The sequence below is a fragment of the Triturus cristatus genome, chromosome 8, assembly GCF_964204655.1.
Source record: "Triturus cristatus chromosome 8, aTriCri1.1, whole genome shotgun sequence".
In the NCBI taxonomy this organism is placed as follows: domain Eukaryota; kingdom Metazoa; phylum Chordata; class Amphibia; order Caudata; family Salamandridae; genus Triturus; species Triturus cristatus.
Genome location: NC_140591.1, coordinates 293,001,464 through 293,014,969, shown reverse-complemented (window position 1 = coordinate 293,014,969; position 13,506 = coordinate 293,001,464). Strand labels below are relative to the sequence as shown.

Below are 13,506 nucleotides of genomic sequence, written 5' to 3'. Positions count from 1 at the left end.
GTCTCACAGCCTACAGAGTTGGCAGGCTCCTTCCCTCTCTCAGCAGTCAGGTTGGCTCTTATGCAGCTCAGATCAGATTAACAGCTTCTTCCTTGAAGCCAAGACTTCGGGTGATGTTCCCTCAACCCTGGGAAGCTGACTGTCAGGCAGACACCAGCACTGGTTGCACAGTAGTCCCTTGAGTACCGTGTGGCATACTCGCTTAGAAAACCTGTTGCTGGCACTGCAAGCGGGTCAGTAGATCTCACTTTACAGAGTCATGAAAGACCGGAGATGTGGTTCCACGCTCTGAACTTTCAGAACTGGTTAGGGTGGTTCTTGTTTTAATTGTACCCTCCAGACACACACTTTGTGAAGAATAATACTTTTCATAGTAGGATAGTCCCAAGCCTGGAGCACCCACAACAGACCCAAAGATATGTGAGGTTTCTGCACCTGGCTGTCACCAGTCACAGAGTGACCAGTTGAAAACCTGTCTTCACCAAAGGGGATCCTATTCCCTTGAACAACAGAGACTGCAGTCCAATCCTTTATGCCCACCATCTACCAAATGAAGTCCTCCAGGAAGACTAATTGCTCTCCTCTCAGCAAAATGCCTATTTGGATGTCTAAAGGAGCCTTGTCTTTTCTGTCGCCACTTTAGTGTCTAGGTCTCCTTCCTTCCAGATTCAGGAATATCAGCAGTACACTACAACTATCTTGGAAAACAGCCTCACCTCCATCTTGTGCACAGGACTAGACGAGGGGCTTCCAAAGGGAACCCACAGACTTCCATCACTCTTGTTCCCTGATACACACATTGATGTACCTTGCAGGCTACATACACAAACGCGCACAACTTCACATTAAGATATTAGCTCAGGGTTAGCTGATAGAAGTGGAACTTTACATCAGTGGGCCCGTAGGCCTCCACTTCAGAGGCACAGCTAAAAAGGTGTGATCACAGCTATGGATTCACAAAACAATGTAAACTGCCATATGCGCTCTTTGTGCTAAACCCATGACTGACAGTAGTCCACTGTCTGTGAAATGAGTGCAGTTTGGTGGGGACAGGGCTATGCCTCTGCTCACACACTGGATTAGTGCGAGTCTAGGGACAAATAAAAAGATACGATAACATATACACAGGTTTGGGCACTCACAGAATGAGACCACGATTGTACACCATGCAAGGGACATTGTCCTCCCAGCACAAAGGTAGTGCTTCGCAACCTGTTTAAGGGGAGCTTCCTTCCCACCTTCCGTTTCATAGTGCTTTTTTGTCTGAATTTAAACTTGTGAGTCTGTGAAAGATCCAGTGCTGGAGAAGATGAAGTCACAACCTGCAACGTTGCTTCTCCAACATTGATATCGTTCAAAGATTTACCTGCAAAACTTGTTTTTTTTTTCTCAGAGTTTTATAAAGCGCAAACTAGACCCGAAGGTATTGGAGCACTTTTCATGAGTGCCATTTGCGTTACAGACGGACACATTCATTTTGGTAGGCACAGGAGATTAAGTGATTTGCCCAGAATCGCAGGATGTTGAGCATCTGCTGAGACTCGAACCCGGTTCCCAGCTCCGAGGTCGACCACTCTGGCCATAAGGCCACATCCGATCATCCTCTCCTTCTACCCTTTCTATAGGCTTTACTTTTTACGCTCTTTAAGTAGCATTGAAAATATGGCAGTTAGTGCCTTTGGAAAGGTGTAGAGTTCACTGGCTTATTCGCCTGATTGGTCAGACTTTAGGCCGTAAAAGGAGCTTGATAAGCTATATATATCTATGGCTGTTACCAGTGTTAGCAACGTGCTCTATTGAACAGTGCCGCATAACATTGCCTACCAAGGGTTTCCAGACTGTTAACAGGTAATATTCAAGCCTGTGATTCTATTGAAGTTATTAATGCTAGAGAGCTTTACTAATAGTTAAGTAACAGTTTCTTGTTTTGCTCATGTTAAAAAAAAAACCCAGCTTGCTTTACTGCAGGCTTGTGGAAACGCGACAACGGCCTTTGGTACTGGAACCTTGTGCTCGTCACTCAGGCGACACACAATTTCCAAGCAAATGGCTCTGGCTTTAATGTGCTAGATATGTATCTAGCATGTAGAGGTAGTGAACCCTTAAACTCAAGGCAGATGCCTGGCTCTGGCTCAGCTCGGAGTCCTCGTGGACCCTCTAGTCCAACACTACCCGGACCAGACTCCTCCCTCTTACTGACGGTGAAAACCCACAAACACATTTTCTTTTGCCATTTTTAACAATGGGTAATGCGCCTGTGTTGATGTATCGTTGAGTTTACAGGCTGTGAAAACCATAATTGTGTTAAAGCTCTAAAACTCCAACATGGAGAGGGAGGGAATGTGGTGGACATCCGTCTGTTGTGCAGAACACTAGGGACCAGGCTCAGTGTCATCCCTCATAGATGCAGCGCTGCGGCCACAGATCTGAGGGGATGACATTGACTTGGGTGATGCAGCAGTGTGACTTTTCACTTTTTAATGTTTCCTTTTCTTTCTGTTTTGTCTGGCAGAGATGGAAGTAAAATTATTGAATTTAATAACGGACAACGAGAAGTGCATACCTCTTCGTATAAGAGGCGCGAATACCCAGATGGAACCGTGAAAACGGTGTACAGTAACGGACATCAAGAAACGAAATACACCTCCGGGAGAGTCCGAGTCAAGGATCGAGAGGGCAATGTCATCATGGACACTAAATAGTTACCTTTTCTAAAATGCTGTAAAGTTTGTGATCCTTCTATTTATTGTCATGGGGTGCCTTGTAGTTTCATGGACGAAACTCTCACATTTCAAACTCTGGTGGTGTGTGCGGTCGAAATATCAAAACATATCAATGCATTTGTATAACTATATGAAATGTTTAATATAAAATGTACATATTGTGTGTGTATATATAACGTATAAAATCTATGTTGCAGAGTCTTTGTACTGTAAACTTAAATAAAATATATTTCATAATGTTGCAGCATTTGTATTACGGTAATAGGATTGAGGCCAGATTTGTTTCCGTATTTTTCATTCAAACCATCAAGTTATGGAAAGTTATGAAAGTGTATTTCTGTATAGCTGGGGTGGATGCATCAGAGATCTCTCAAACCAAACACAGGCAACACGGAGGTCATGGGATTTGGGACAGGGCCTTTACTTTGGGATCAATCTTGGTGGCCGGTGTGAGAAGTTGGCCTGATGTATGATGTCACTAGTTCTAGTGTACACCATATATCAGTCCAAATACCCTTATGGTGATTGGTTGTAAAGTCAACCTTATAGACCAGCTATCCTAGTGGTAGCATGGACAAGAGCAGTCTTAGGCTAAACTCTGAATGGCATGTGAAGCCACCTGTGATACCATATATAATCCCTTGAATACCAAATGAAAGGACACCACAACAGATATATATATATAAAATAAAGTGTATTTATTCTAGTCAAACCCTCAGCACTCTTTATGAGATTAGAGGTAAGTACAACACAGTCTTATTTAAGCATACATTAAGTCACACAGGTAAGTAATACAGTTAGGCCCTAGGGGCCACGCAAACCATATACTAAGTAAGTGGTATAAGGACCACTGTCACGGAAATAGGATAGGCCTAGGCCTAGGGAATCGCTGGGGCTACACTATACTACCAAAGGTTAGGAAGTGGGAGGCCCACGGGATTCAGGTGCAGAGTGGAAACACTCACGCGTAATGAGTATAATCGATAGAAATAGTACAGTTTTGAATTAAATAGATTTAGGACACTTCCGGAGTAGCTAGGAAGTCGAGACTGGAAAACTAGACACTAGGATAGTCACTATCCTGATGAGCACCGAAGTACCCAAGTTACCTAGCCCACAGGCTGCGGGTGCATAGGTGTGAACTTGCGTCGGGTTTCGTCGTGGACTTCTATGGATGCCTGAAGGAAAGTTGCTGACAGGCAGTCAGTGAAGAGTGTCCGGTGGATCCCAAGGCTGGGATCAAGAAGAGAGGAGACCTGCAAGCAGAAGGGACAGAGTCAAGGTCACTAGCCAGTGACCACGTGGAACCAGGAAGGAACCAGGCGATGTCGTGAAGATTGCAGGTGAAGGTGAAGCTTGTCGCTGCAGCCACGAGGACCAGGGAACGTCGAGGACGACCAGGACCAGGAGGCGAGCTGTCCCACGAAGGCTCTTGCTGTCGGCGGTGTCTAAGTTGGACTAGGACTCACCAAGTCTTGGCCAGCGGAACCCACGAAGAACGGAGGACTTGCTTCTGGTGCAGACCAGGAAGGTCTGGGGTGCTTCTCTTTTGCAAGGAAGCGGGAGCCAGTCTGGAGGAGCCAAACCAGCGGTGAAGATTTCTGGATGCGTCGTCACAAAGGCCACTAGCCAACGGGCAAGCAACCGGACAGACGCGGCAAGCAGGAAAATGCAGAAGGGCCCCACGCAGGACTCGTGGAGTGTGGGGGGCTGATCTTCGGTGCAGATGGTGCTTGGGGTTGGGGCTTCTCAATCCCCGGTGCACAACTTCGAGGGTGCCTCAGAAGCTGCGCTGGAAGATACTAGCCACTTTTCCAAGGTAGCCGGTCCCACGTCTCTCGTCGCCTCCACGGATCTCAGCTCGGCTGTGGATCAGGGTCGGAGAAGTCTGGAAGTCAGGGCTCTGGTCGGGCTCTGCAGTCGGTCCCTCGTAGAACTTCAGCAAAGCAAAGGGTAGTCTCTTGATGGTGCCTGTTTGCACAGGGTAGCCACTCCTTGGCCACAAGGGAGATTCTTCAGTCTTCTTCTTTCGTCGAATGTCGATGGTCCAGAGTTTCTGTTCAAGTTGCAGGTTCAGGATAATCTAATCTCCTGGGGCCCAGCTACCACTCTTATACTAATCTGGGGGGCTGGGTTACCTGCTAGGTCACGCCTTATGGGTGGGACCTGGGAGGGGGGTGGTTACACCCCCTTCCCTTTGTCCAGTTTCGCGCCAGGACTGGGCCTGGAGTGCCCCAGCACCGGTTTGAACTGGACTATGCATGGGACACCTTGTGTGCCCCAGGCATGTCTCTTTCCTTTCAGCCCTCCCTGCCCCAATACACTAAAGTGTGTCTGGGGAGGTGCTAGCACCTCCCCAAGCAGGAAACCTATTGTCCAAGCCTCCCTTGCCGGGATCACTCCCAGCAGCAGGAGGTCAGACTTGTGTCTGTGGCAGCAGCATCCATTTTGTGATGCTGAGGCTTTGGTTAGAGTTAAACAGCAAAGTAGGATTCTAACATGTCTCTCCCTCTAGAAGGGGGGAATAATATCCTCATCACCAGAAATGGTATGGGGGTATTATTCCAAAGTGTTAGACACCTTACACGACATGTTTTGATAAAGCCAAACCATAGTTACCATAACCGTTTAAGATTATAAGGCACTTTAAGAGTATATGGTAGGCTATATCATAGAACAGCTATAAGGACATGGTTCCGAAAGCTGCAGACAGGCTCAGCTCATGCTAGAGCACCATCTCACATGTTACCAAGCACTTTGCCTCCAGGATTGTTAAGGCCTGCCATAGGAGTGGCTGATAGGTACACATGTGTCTATTTTAAGGGCAGATATAGGTATACTATATCTAAGCAAGGGGTGATTACACGACCTTGCCCCAGCTGAGTGATCAGCCAGTTGTGTCTGATTGGAAGGCCAGACCAGGGGTGGCATAATACATGCTGCAGCCCCTGGGAGGCCTAGGGTACACCTATGCCCTGGGTACCTAGGGTACACTGTACAGGGTCCAATAAGGTGATCCTTACCAATTGGGAATGTACCTAGGGTACATGGAGTCCATTTTAAAGAGAGAGCAGACAGCCTGAGACCCTGAATGGCAGGATCTCAGGCCAACTAAGTCGAAAAACCAGCTAGACACTAGGCAAAAAGTTGGGGGTAACCATAGTCAGATATCCACCTTCCTACAGCTGGCAGAAGCAGGTCACTGCCCCAATCCCTCGGTAAAGGTTAGGAACTTAGGATTTCTGTTCGATGTCCAACTAAACTTTGCTGGACAGATAAATCAGATGACACCATCTTGCTTTTATCTGTTGAAAACCCTGCGTAAAGTCCTAGCCTTTATCCTTTTAGACCTTAGAAAAGTGGTGATAGTAGCGCTAGTCGTCTCCCCTATCGACTACTGTAATGCACTTTTTCGGGGCATTGACAAACGCCAATTGTCAAAACTTCAATCACTGCAAAATGCAGCAGCTCGAGTGCTGCTCAGTATTCCAAAATACCATCAAATCTCCAGTAGCATTAGGGAGCCCTCATTGGCTACCGCTCAAGCAGCGCATTGAGTTTAAGGCTTTATGCCTGGTGCATAAAGCACTCTATGCTGGAGGGTCTAGGGACCTACAGAAACCTTTCCAGTGGTATTTACCAAAGCGGAAGCTTAGATCGGCCAATAAAGGATTAGTACAGGTCCCCAGGATCTATAAAGCCAGATGGGGAGGTAGAAGTCTCATACCGAGCATCGAAGCTCTGGAATGAACAACCTGCCAGCATTAGGTGTCAAAATTCCAGACCCTGGTTCAGGAAAGTGCTTAACACCTGCTTTTCTCTGCAAGGGAATGTAGCCGTTAGCACCCGACCACTATTTGCTCCCCTGCTACACATAGCGCCAAGACGCCTCAGCATTTGTGCGCTCCACACGTTGTCTACTTACAACTCCAGACGAGCATAATTCGCACATCTGAGCACTCGGTGGTCATCGATCTACAAATATTACTATCAGCTCTGCGATTTAGTTTAACGTCCTGGGCTTCGAGTGTATGTATTTTTTGTTTGCTGTATTTCCACTGAATTCCAAAGCATGCAAAACTAAGAAGCATTTGGCAATGCCAGCAGATCTGGCTTTATTGTGCAAGCATAGTCGAAAGCTTCTTGTGCACGGTCACTGTGTTACGAGCAGTATCACACAAAGATTGAGGGGGAGGTTAAAAAGAGCACAGTGAGTGACTGCTGTGAAAAAACATGTTATTTACTTCCACGTTTTTACATGGATCACTACGCAAAGCCAGACATGTAACTCTTAGTAACGGGTACGGTCTTCCTAGTGTGTCTTTCATCCAACTTTTCAAATTCGTGATTATCCACCCTGTTAGAAAACCGGGCAACCGGGTTAGCAGTCACCCGGCCTTTCTACGCATAAGGGGTAGCTTGGCTCGAGCGGTCGGGGGTCAGGCACCGTGTTAAGCGTACGTCACACCCTCACAATAACCATGCGTTCATCCGTTCCAAAAACGACTCTACACCGTAAAAATTTATGAAAGAATCTCTTTGTGTTTATCTTAATTTTCTCTTAGTTGCAGGGTGATGTCACAAATACAATACAAAAGGATTTTCTTCAGAAATAGCAGGTCAATTAAATAATAACTCTTTACAGGTGCAATAAATAGGATTAGGTCATAAATACACAAGGAATAAATAGGGGTGCGGTAAATACATAGGGCAAATAAATACTGTCAGACAATAAATACCAGGCAGGAATAAATACAGTCAGACAATAAATAACACTTCTTCAATAAATAATATAAGCAGTCAAACAATTGCAAATCAGATCACATTTATGAGGTACATTGATTTTACCATGCCCAAGTACAGATTGTGGTCACTGGGGTGGCCTGGAGATGTCCCACCTAGGGTGGTCAAGGCTGGGGCCTAAGCTGAGGTAAAATGAGGGTACCCTAAGGTTCTGGCTCACCAACTACACAGTCCCTCACACAGGTCCCTATACCAGTCTCAGTTTGGTCCTAACACCCCTCTAGCCCCTAGAATGGTCTTTTATGGCTCCACAGGGCCTCAGATGCCCTTTCTACCACTTACTGCCCTTTTCTCGGTGTTCGGCTCCACTCGGCGCCGGGTCGACGTCGATGGGCGGCTCCGGTTCGATGACGAGTCGATCGGTTCCACTTGACGCCGTGTCGATGCTGTCGGCCGGTTCCGGTTCGATGTCGCTGGGCGGCCTCGGAAAGATGTCGGGTCGATGCCGTGAGGCGGCTCCGGATCGATGACGCTGGGCGGCCTCGGCTCGATGTCGGGTTCCGGCGTCACAGGGTCACGGTCTCCCCGCTTCCGGGCGACTCCGGAGTGCGACCTCCACTCCCGACCTCTGTCGGCTCCACTTCGGGTTCCGGCGACTCCGGAGTGCGATCTCCACTCCCGACCTCCTGCGCGCTTCGCCTCGACCTCAGGCGACTCCGGAGTGCGATCTCCACTCCCGACCTCCTGCGCGCTTCACCTTGGTTTCCGGCGACTCCGGAGGGCGGACTTCACTCCCCCGTCGACGCCTCACCTCGACCTCAGGTGACTTCTACTCGACCTCCGGTGTCTCTCCACGACCTCCGACGGCGCCCTCACTCGACCTCTAGCGGCTCCGGGTACGACGTCTGCCTTCTGTCAGCGCCGCTTCTCCACCTCGGGCTCCAGGTCTCCAGGCTACTCGACGTCGGGTCTCCAGGAGGATTCCACCAAACAGGTCAGGAACTTGCTGTTCTTCTCCTTTAAGGCCTGTTCCGGCTGTTCAGGTCCTTAAGATGATTTTCTGGTCTTTATCCCACACAGGGCACTAGGCTGGGCTTGGTCAGCAGGGACTAGCATCAAGGGTGGGTTTCTGGACCCCACTCCAAGCACTGGTTTCCACCCCTGCTGCCTCACTCCTTCCTCCTTCTGTTTCTCTGGCCTCTCTCTTCACTAGTCAGGTGCCAACTGCCAGCTGCCAACTGTCAACCTGAGATGGTTTCCCAACATTCCAAACCTGCCTCCCTCTGTCCCAGGGTTCTAGAATGTTCTGGAAGGTACTAGTAGGTTCCAGTGATGTCACAGGTGACAATGGGTGGCCACCATTTTGTGTCTCAGGCCCTCAGACAGAAGTTCCAGGGGTAGGGAAAATGGCTCCCTGACCCTGCATCAACACTAAAAAGTCTGGTGGTTCCCAAAAAGGAAAAATTCTAACAGGGTTTGAGGCAAAAGTGGGACAAAATAAATAATGATGAGGAGGGACCACCCAAAGGGCCGACAGGTCTAACACACCCCCTCTCAGATACTTGTAAGTTGCGCTCCATCATCAACAGGACAGAAGCTGGCAGGTCCCTCGGGCAGTCGAACTGCTTATGGCTGAAATGTGGAACAATCTGCAAATTACACGTTCTTGTCGAGAGGGTAGTGTTGCCTCACTCCGATTCTGATGATTTTGTTTAGGGTTCACATACGCGCTTTACATCCATGCCCATTGGTCAGCGGCCATCTTGTCGTTATCTTCCTGTGTTTCATTCTGAGGTCTTTCATTGCAGTTCTTAAGTCACTGCTTTCAAAAGTACAGGGGGGGCGGGGGGCGCTGTCTGCCTTTATCATGCCTGGGATGCCATATTCAGCCAACAGCCTTTCAGATTTAGGTCGGACCAGTTCAAAGAGTTTACAATCTCTACTAAGGAGAATATAGGGCCGGGTGGAGAAATCCATTTAGCCTTTCTTTTTGGGGCGAATCGCTATTTCAGCCTGTTTAGAAATGCTAAATGGCCTGTTCAGGTGCGCAAAGGCCCTTATGCGGTTGCAATTTCCGATTTCTACCCTAAAGAAATTGCAAATTGAGACCGCGATATAGGAATCGCAAATAGGGATTCCGTATTTGTGATTCCTAAAGCACATGTACATAGCATTTCCTAAATGCGAATTCGGCCTTTACAAAATGCTTTTACCATCAACTTGAAGTCGATGGTAACCACGTGCAAAATTAATAAGTGCATTTAAAAATGAATTTTTTAATGTAACATGAATCGCACATATGCTCCTAGGGCATATGTGCATTTACATGTGTACAACGCATTTCGGGGTGCCTCCAGGGGGGCCTTAAGCCAGAGGCACCGTAGGGTTTGGTTACTAAATTGTGATTTCCTATTAGGAAATCGCAATTTAAGAAATGTAAAACATTTTGTATTTGGCCCATTGGTGGAAATGCAATGGCATTTCCCACTTGCGATTCCTACTTTGTTGGAATCGCTATTAGGAAATTGCAAAATTAGTACATATTATTTTGCATTTTCTAAATAGTGATTCATAAGGAATCGCTATTTAGAAAATGCAAAATACCATCTTTGTACATCTGGCTCTTAGTATGTGCACCCATTAGGACCAGAAACTGCCTCAACCATGTCAAGTATCACGCATCCTGGGTTATACTAATGCAAATTAGTCATTATCCCGCATTACTACCTTTGTCATGATGTGCCAGCACTTATAAAGTTATTATTGCATTAAGTGCAGCAGGAAAGGGGCCTGTCGGCCATCTTCATTTTGCTGCTGATGGTTTGGGTCGTCAGTTACATGGCTCAATGTATTATTGTTCTCCTCAAAAGCCCCTTTGCAATTCTCTCTGTGATTGGGTCTTGCTGTTGCCTTGCAACAAGACTCACCCTCTGATAATAGGCCTCTGAAGTGATCAGATGCTATGCTGGATTTACATGGGCATATCGAAGCTCCAGCAGGAAGTTCTGATACCAGACTCTGCAGTGATGTCATTTGAACTGGGATTTGGGAGCCGTGAATGTACATTTGGGGAGACTCTCATTAAGCCACACTCCTCATTGTGCATGACACTGATAGTGATTCGCAGTAGGTTGCCAATGGCCCGGTCTCATCAATATTCACGAGGCAGGTGGCAATTTGAGACCTATTGTGAATGGCTACATCACAGGGATGGTGGCCTGCTGGGGTCAGCAGACCACCGTGTCTGTGATTGCTTTTTAAATAAAGCAATATATATATATATTATAGTTAGGTGGATATTTCACTCGTAAAAAACCAATGAAATTCCCCCGTTATAGTTAGTTCAGATAACTATAACTCGCGCGCCCGCAATGCACTGCTGATGACGTCACATATTACATCACTCATGACATGGTCAGTGACATCACTCATGACATCATCCTTGTGATAGAGTGGCGGTCGAGCGAGTTATAGTTATCTGAACTAACTATAACGGGGGAATTTCATTGGTTTTTTACGAGTGAAATATCCACCTAACTATAACATGTGTGAAACCTATGTTTTTTTTAAGTGAATTTGCAAGGTTTTTTAAATGCTAATTCCTAACTATAACGTGTATGAAACCTATGGTTTTTTCAGTGAATTTGTACGTTGTTTTAAATGCTAAGTTATGTATGTATTATTATTTTTTTAATATATTTATTTTACAATAAACTACGTATTAAAATCTTTTTTTTTTGGTTTTATACCGTGCGCGCACACCCGCGATTTTTTTTTTTTAAATGACATTTTTTTTTCTGCCTTCGGGGTCCTTCAGGGACCCCCTGACAAAGGCTAGGGGGTTAGGAACTCTCTACCCTGCCCCCTTTTCATGTCCGCCACCTTCCTTTTTCATTCTCGCACTGAAAACAAACAAAATGGCGGCCGACACTTCCTGATTTTGACCGATTCGAACGTTGACTAACATGTAACCACCAATCAGAATTACGCTCGCGCACGTTAGGGTGCTCGCACGGCGCGCGCACGGTGCGCGCACAATACGCGCTTATAGATATTTATATGCTTTTAAATGCTATTTTCTCAGGAACTACTGAACAGATTGACACCAGACCTGCAAAAGGCACTTCCCTGACCTGAGGACTACCTCTCTGCCAAATTTCAAGTAATTCTGTTCAGCCGTTCGGGCTGTACCTTCGACTAAAGGTCCTATGGGAAAATGCATGGGGAAAACGCGTTTTGGGACCCCCATTTTTTCTCGGCCCCCACTTGATGAATCGCCCCGAGACTTTCAGGGTAGGAGCTGAGCGGAGCGCCCCATTAGTTTTGAAAATTTCGCGAGGATTCGTCAACCGGTGGCAAAGTTATTCAAAATAGAATTTTCAGATTTCCTATGAAAACACGGTCCTAACTATATCTATCTACTGCCGACCGCCAGTAGATAATATATATAGATTTATTTTATGCAGCAGTTTTCCTTAAAGGAAAACTGGATGCATTTCAAAAGCAACAAGCATTGGCATAGCCAATAGGTCTCGCCTTTGGGACCTTTTAAGTGTTTAGCCATGCAGCAAATGAATACACAGGAGGAAGGACACTGAAAAAAACATGCAAATAAGCTAAAAAAAAAAAAAAAGAAAAAAGAATGTAAAAACATATATAGATATCTCTACTCTCGAAGACCAACAGACTTACAATCATTCTTGGACTTGGGGAACCTAGTTGAATGTACGGAGGGCTCTTCACATGTGGAGATGCCTGGAATGTGGAGATAAGAAGTTGCGGTCGAGTCCCGCATTGTTCCCAGCTAGGAGTTCCTAAGACATGTCCAGTTTGGCTCCTGGAATGAAGTAGCCAGCTCTCGGTCTGAGAAAGGTTTGAATTGACAAAGGGTGGGTGAGGACATACTGATATTTATTCCTAGACTGTTGTTAGTCTGGACAAAATGACTTGACTCATTAACTACGTTATACAATTGAATCCCAACCCTCAATTGGAGGGTTCAGTCTGGCTTCTTGAAGATGAGTTTTGTTAGACTCCCTAGATTGAATCGATTGACCCCTCTGGGTCTTCTAGTCCCAGGGTGCCACTTCTTGGTTCGAAATATGCATTTTTGTTAGTGAATGGCCTGCGACTTGGTTGAGTGGACAATGCAGGCCAGAATCTAACACGGAGGGCAGTTTCCTCCAGGAGCTACCCATAACCCTCCAGATCTATGTGCATAGGGGTTTGAACTGACCCCTGATGCCATTGTAGCCCAGATTTCAATACATGATTTTCCAAGTCCTCCTTCTGCTTCCTCTGCTGCCTTCAGCCCATTTGATATCCCCTTATACCGGTTAGTGGGTGTTATAGTGTGCTGTAAAGTAGGATCCCAGCCCGGATTCAGTTTAGAAGCTTGAATAGGCCAATTTTGACCTGGGTGTGTAATTTCGGCGCAGCCAGTCCCATCCACTAGGTGGCGGTGTTCCTACAGTTTCTCAACGGAGTGGTCTTGGGACTACAAATACGTGTGGTCCCAAGACATATGTAATAACGTAATTTTTCCACCAGCAACGCAAACAAGAATTTGAATACGTAACTTTGCCATTTAATCCGTCTGCGGAATCCCTGCAGAAGCAGTGCATGTAGTCATAAATATCTTAGTCGTAACGAAAGCGAGTGCTGATGCCACGTCGCAGGAGGAACATCGGTCAGTATTAGACTGGGGCTAATGCCTTCGATGATGGTAGTGTGTGTTTGGAGGTGTTTAAAGGGGGAGTTTCTGTTTTCAGGTATGATGACAGAGCGCTCTTTAGCTGACAGTCTGTAATCGATTCTCATTAAATCTAATATAAACTTGTGTTAGTGTCTCTGTAGCTAGCTCGCGCTTTTGAAACCTTTAGTGCAGGATATTCGTATCGGTGGGGGCATCCTTCATCCACGGGGGTGTATTTCTGGAGTACATTTTGATTTCTAACCTGTTGCTCACAGGCTTTTGTGGTTACGTTAGCCATTGGAATTTAAGGACAAATGTATGTATAGTGCCAATATCGGCAACTGT

At 46.5% G+C, this 13,506-nt stretch overlaps 1 protein-coding gene across 3 annotated transcripts in view; it reads left to right on the top strand.

Moving 5' to 3' along the window:
- CPAP (centrosome assembly and centriole elongation protein) overlaps positions 1 to 2,964 on the top strand; it is a 521,976-nt gene extending 519,012 nt beyond the window's left edge. For all 3 annotated transcript variants that reach the window (XM_085621543.1, XM_085621542.1, XM_085621541.1), the window contains one exon: positions 2,513 to 2,964. In XM_085621543.1, the coding sequence (XP_085477669.1) occupies positions 2,513 to 2,702 (190 nt within the window). In that variant the 3' untranslated portion in view covers positions 2,703 to 2,964. The remainder of the gene's footprint in view (positions 1 to 2,512) is intronic.
- The last annotated feature ends 10,542 nt before the right edge of the window (positions 2,965 to 13,506 follow it).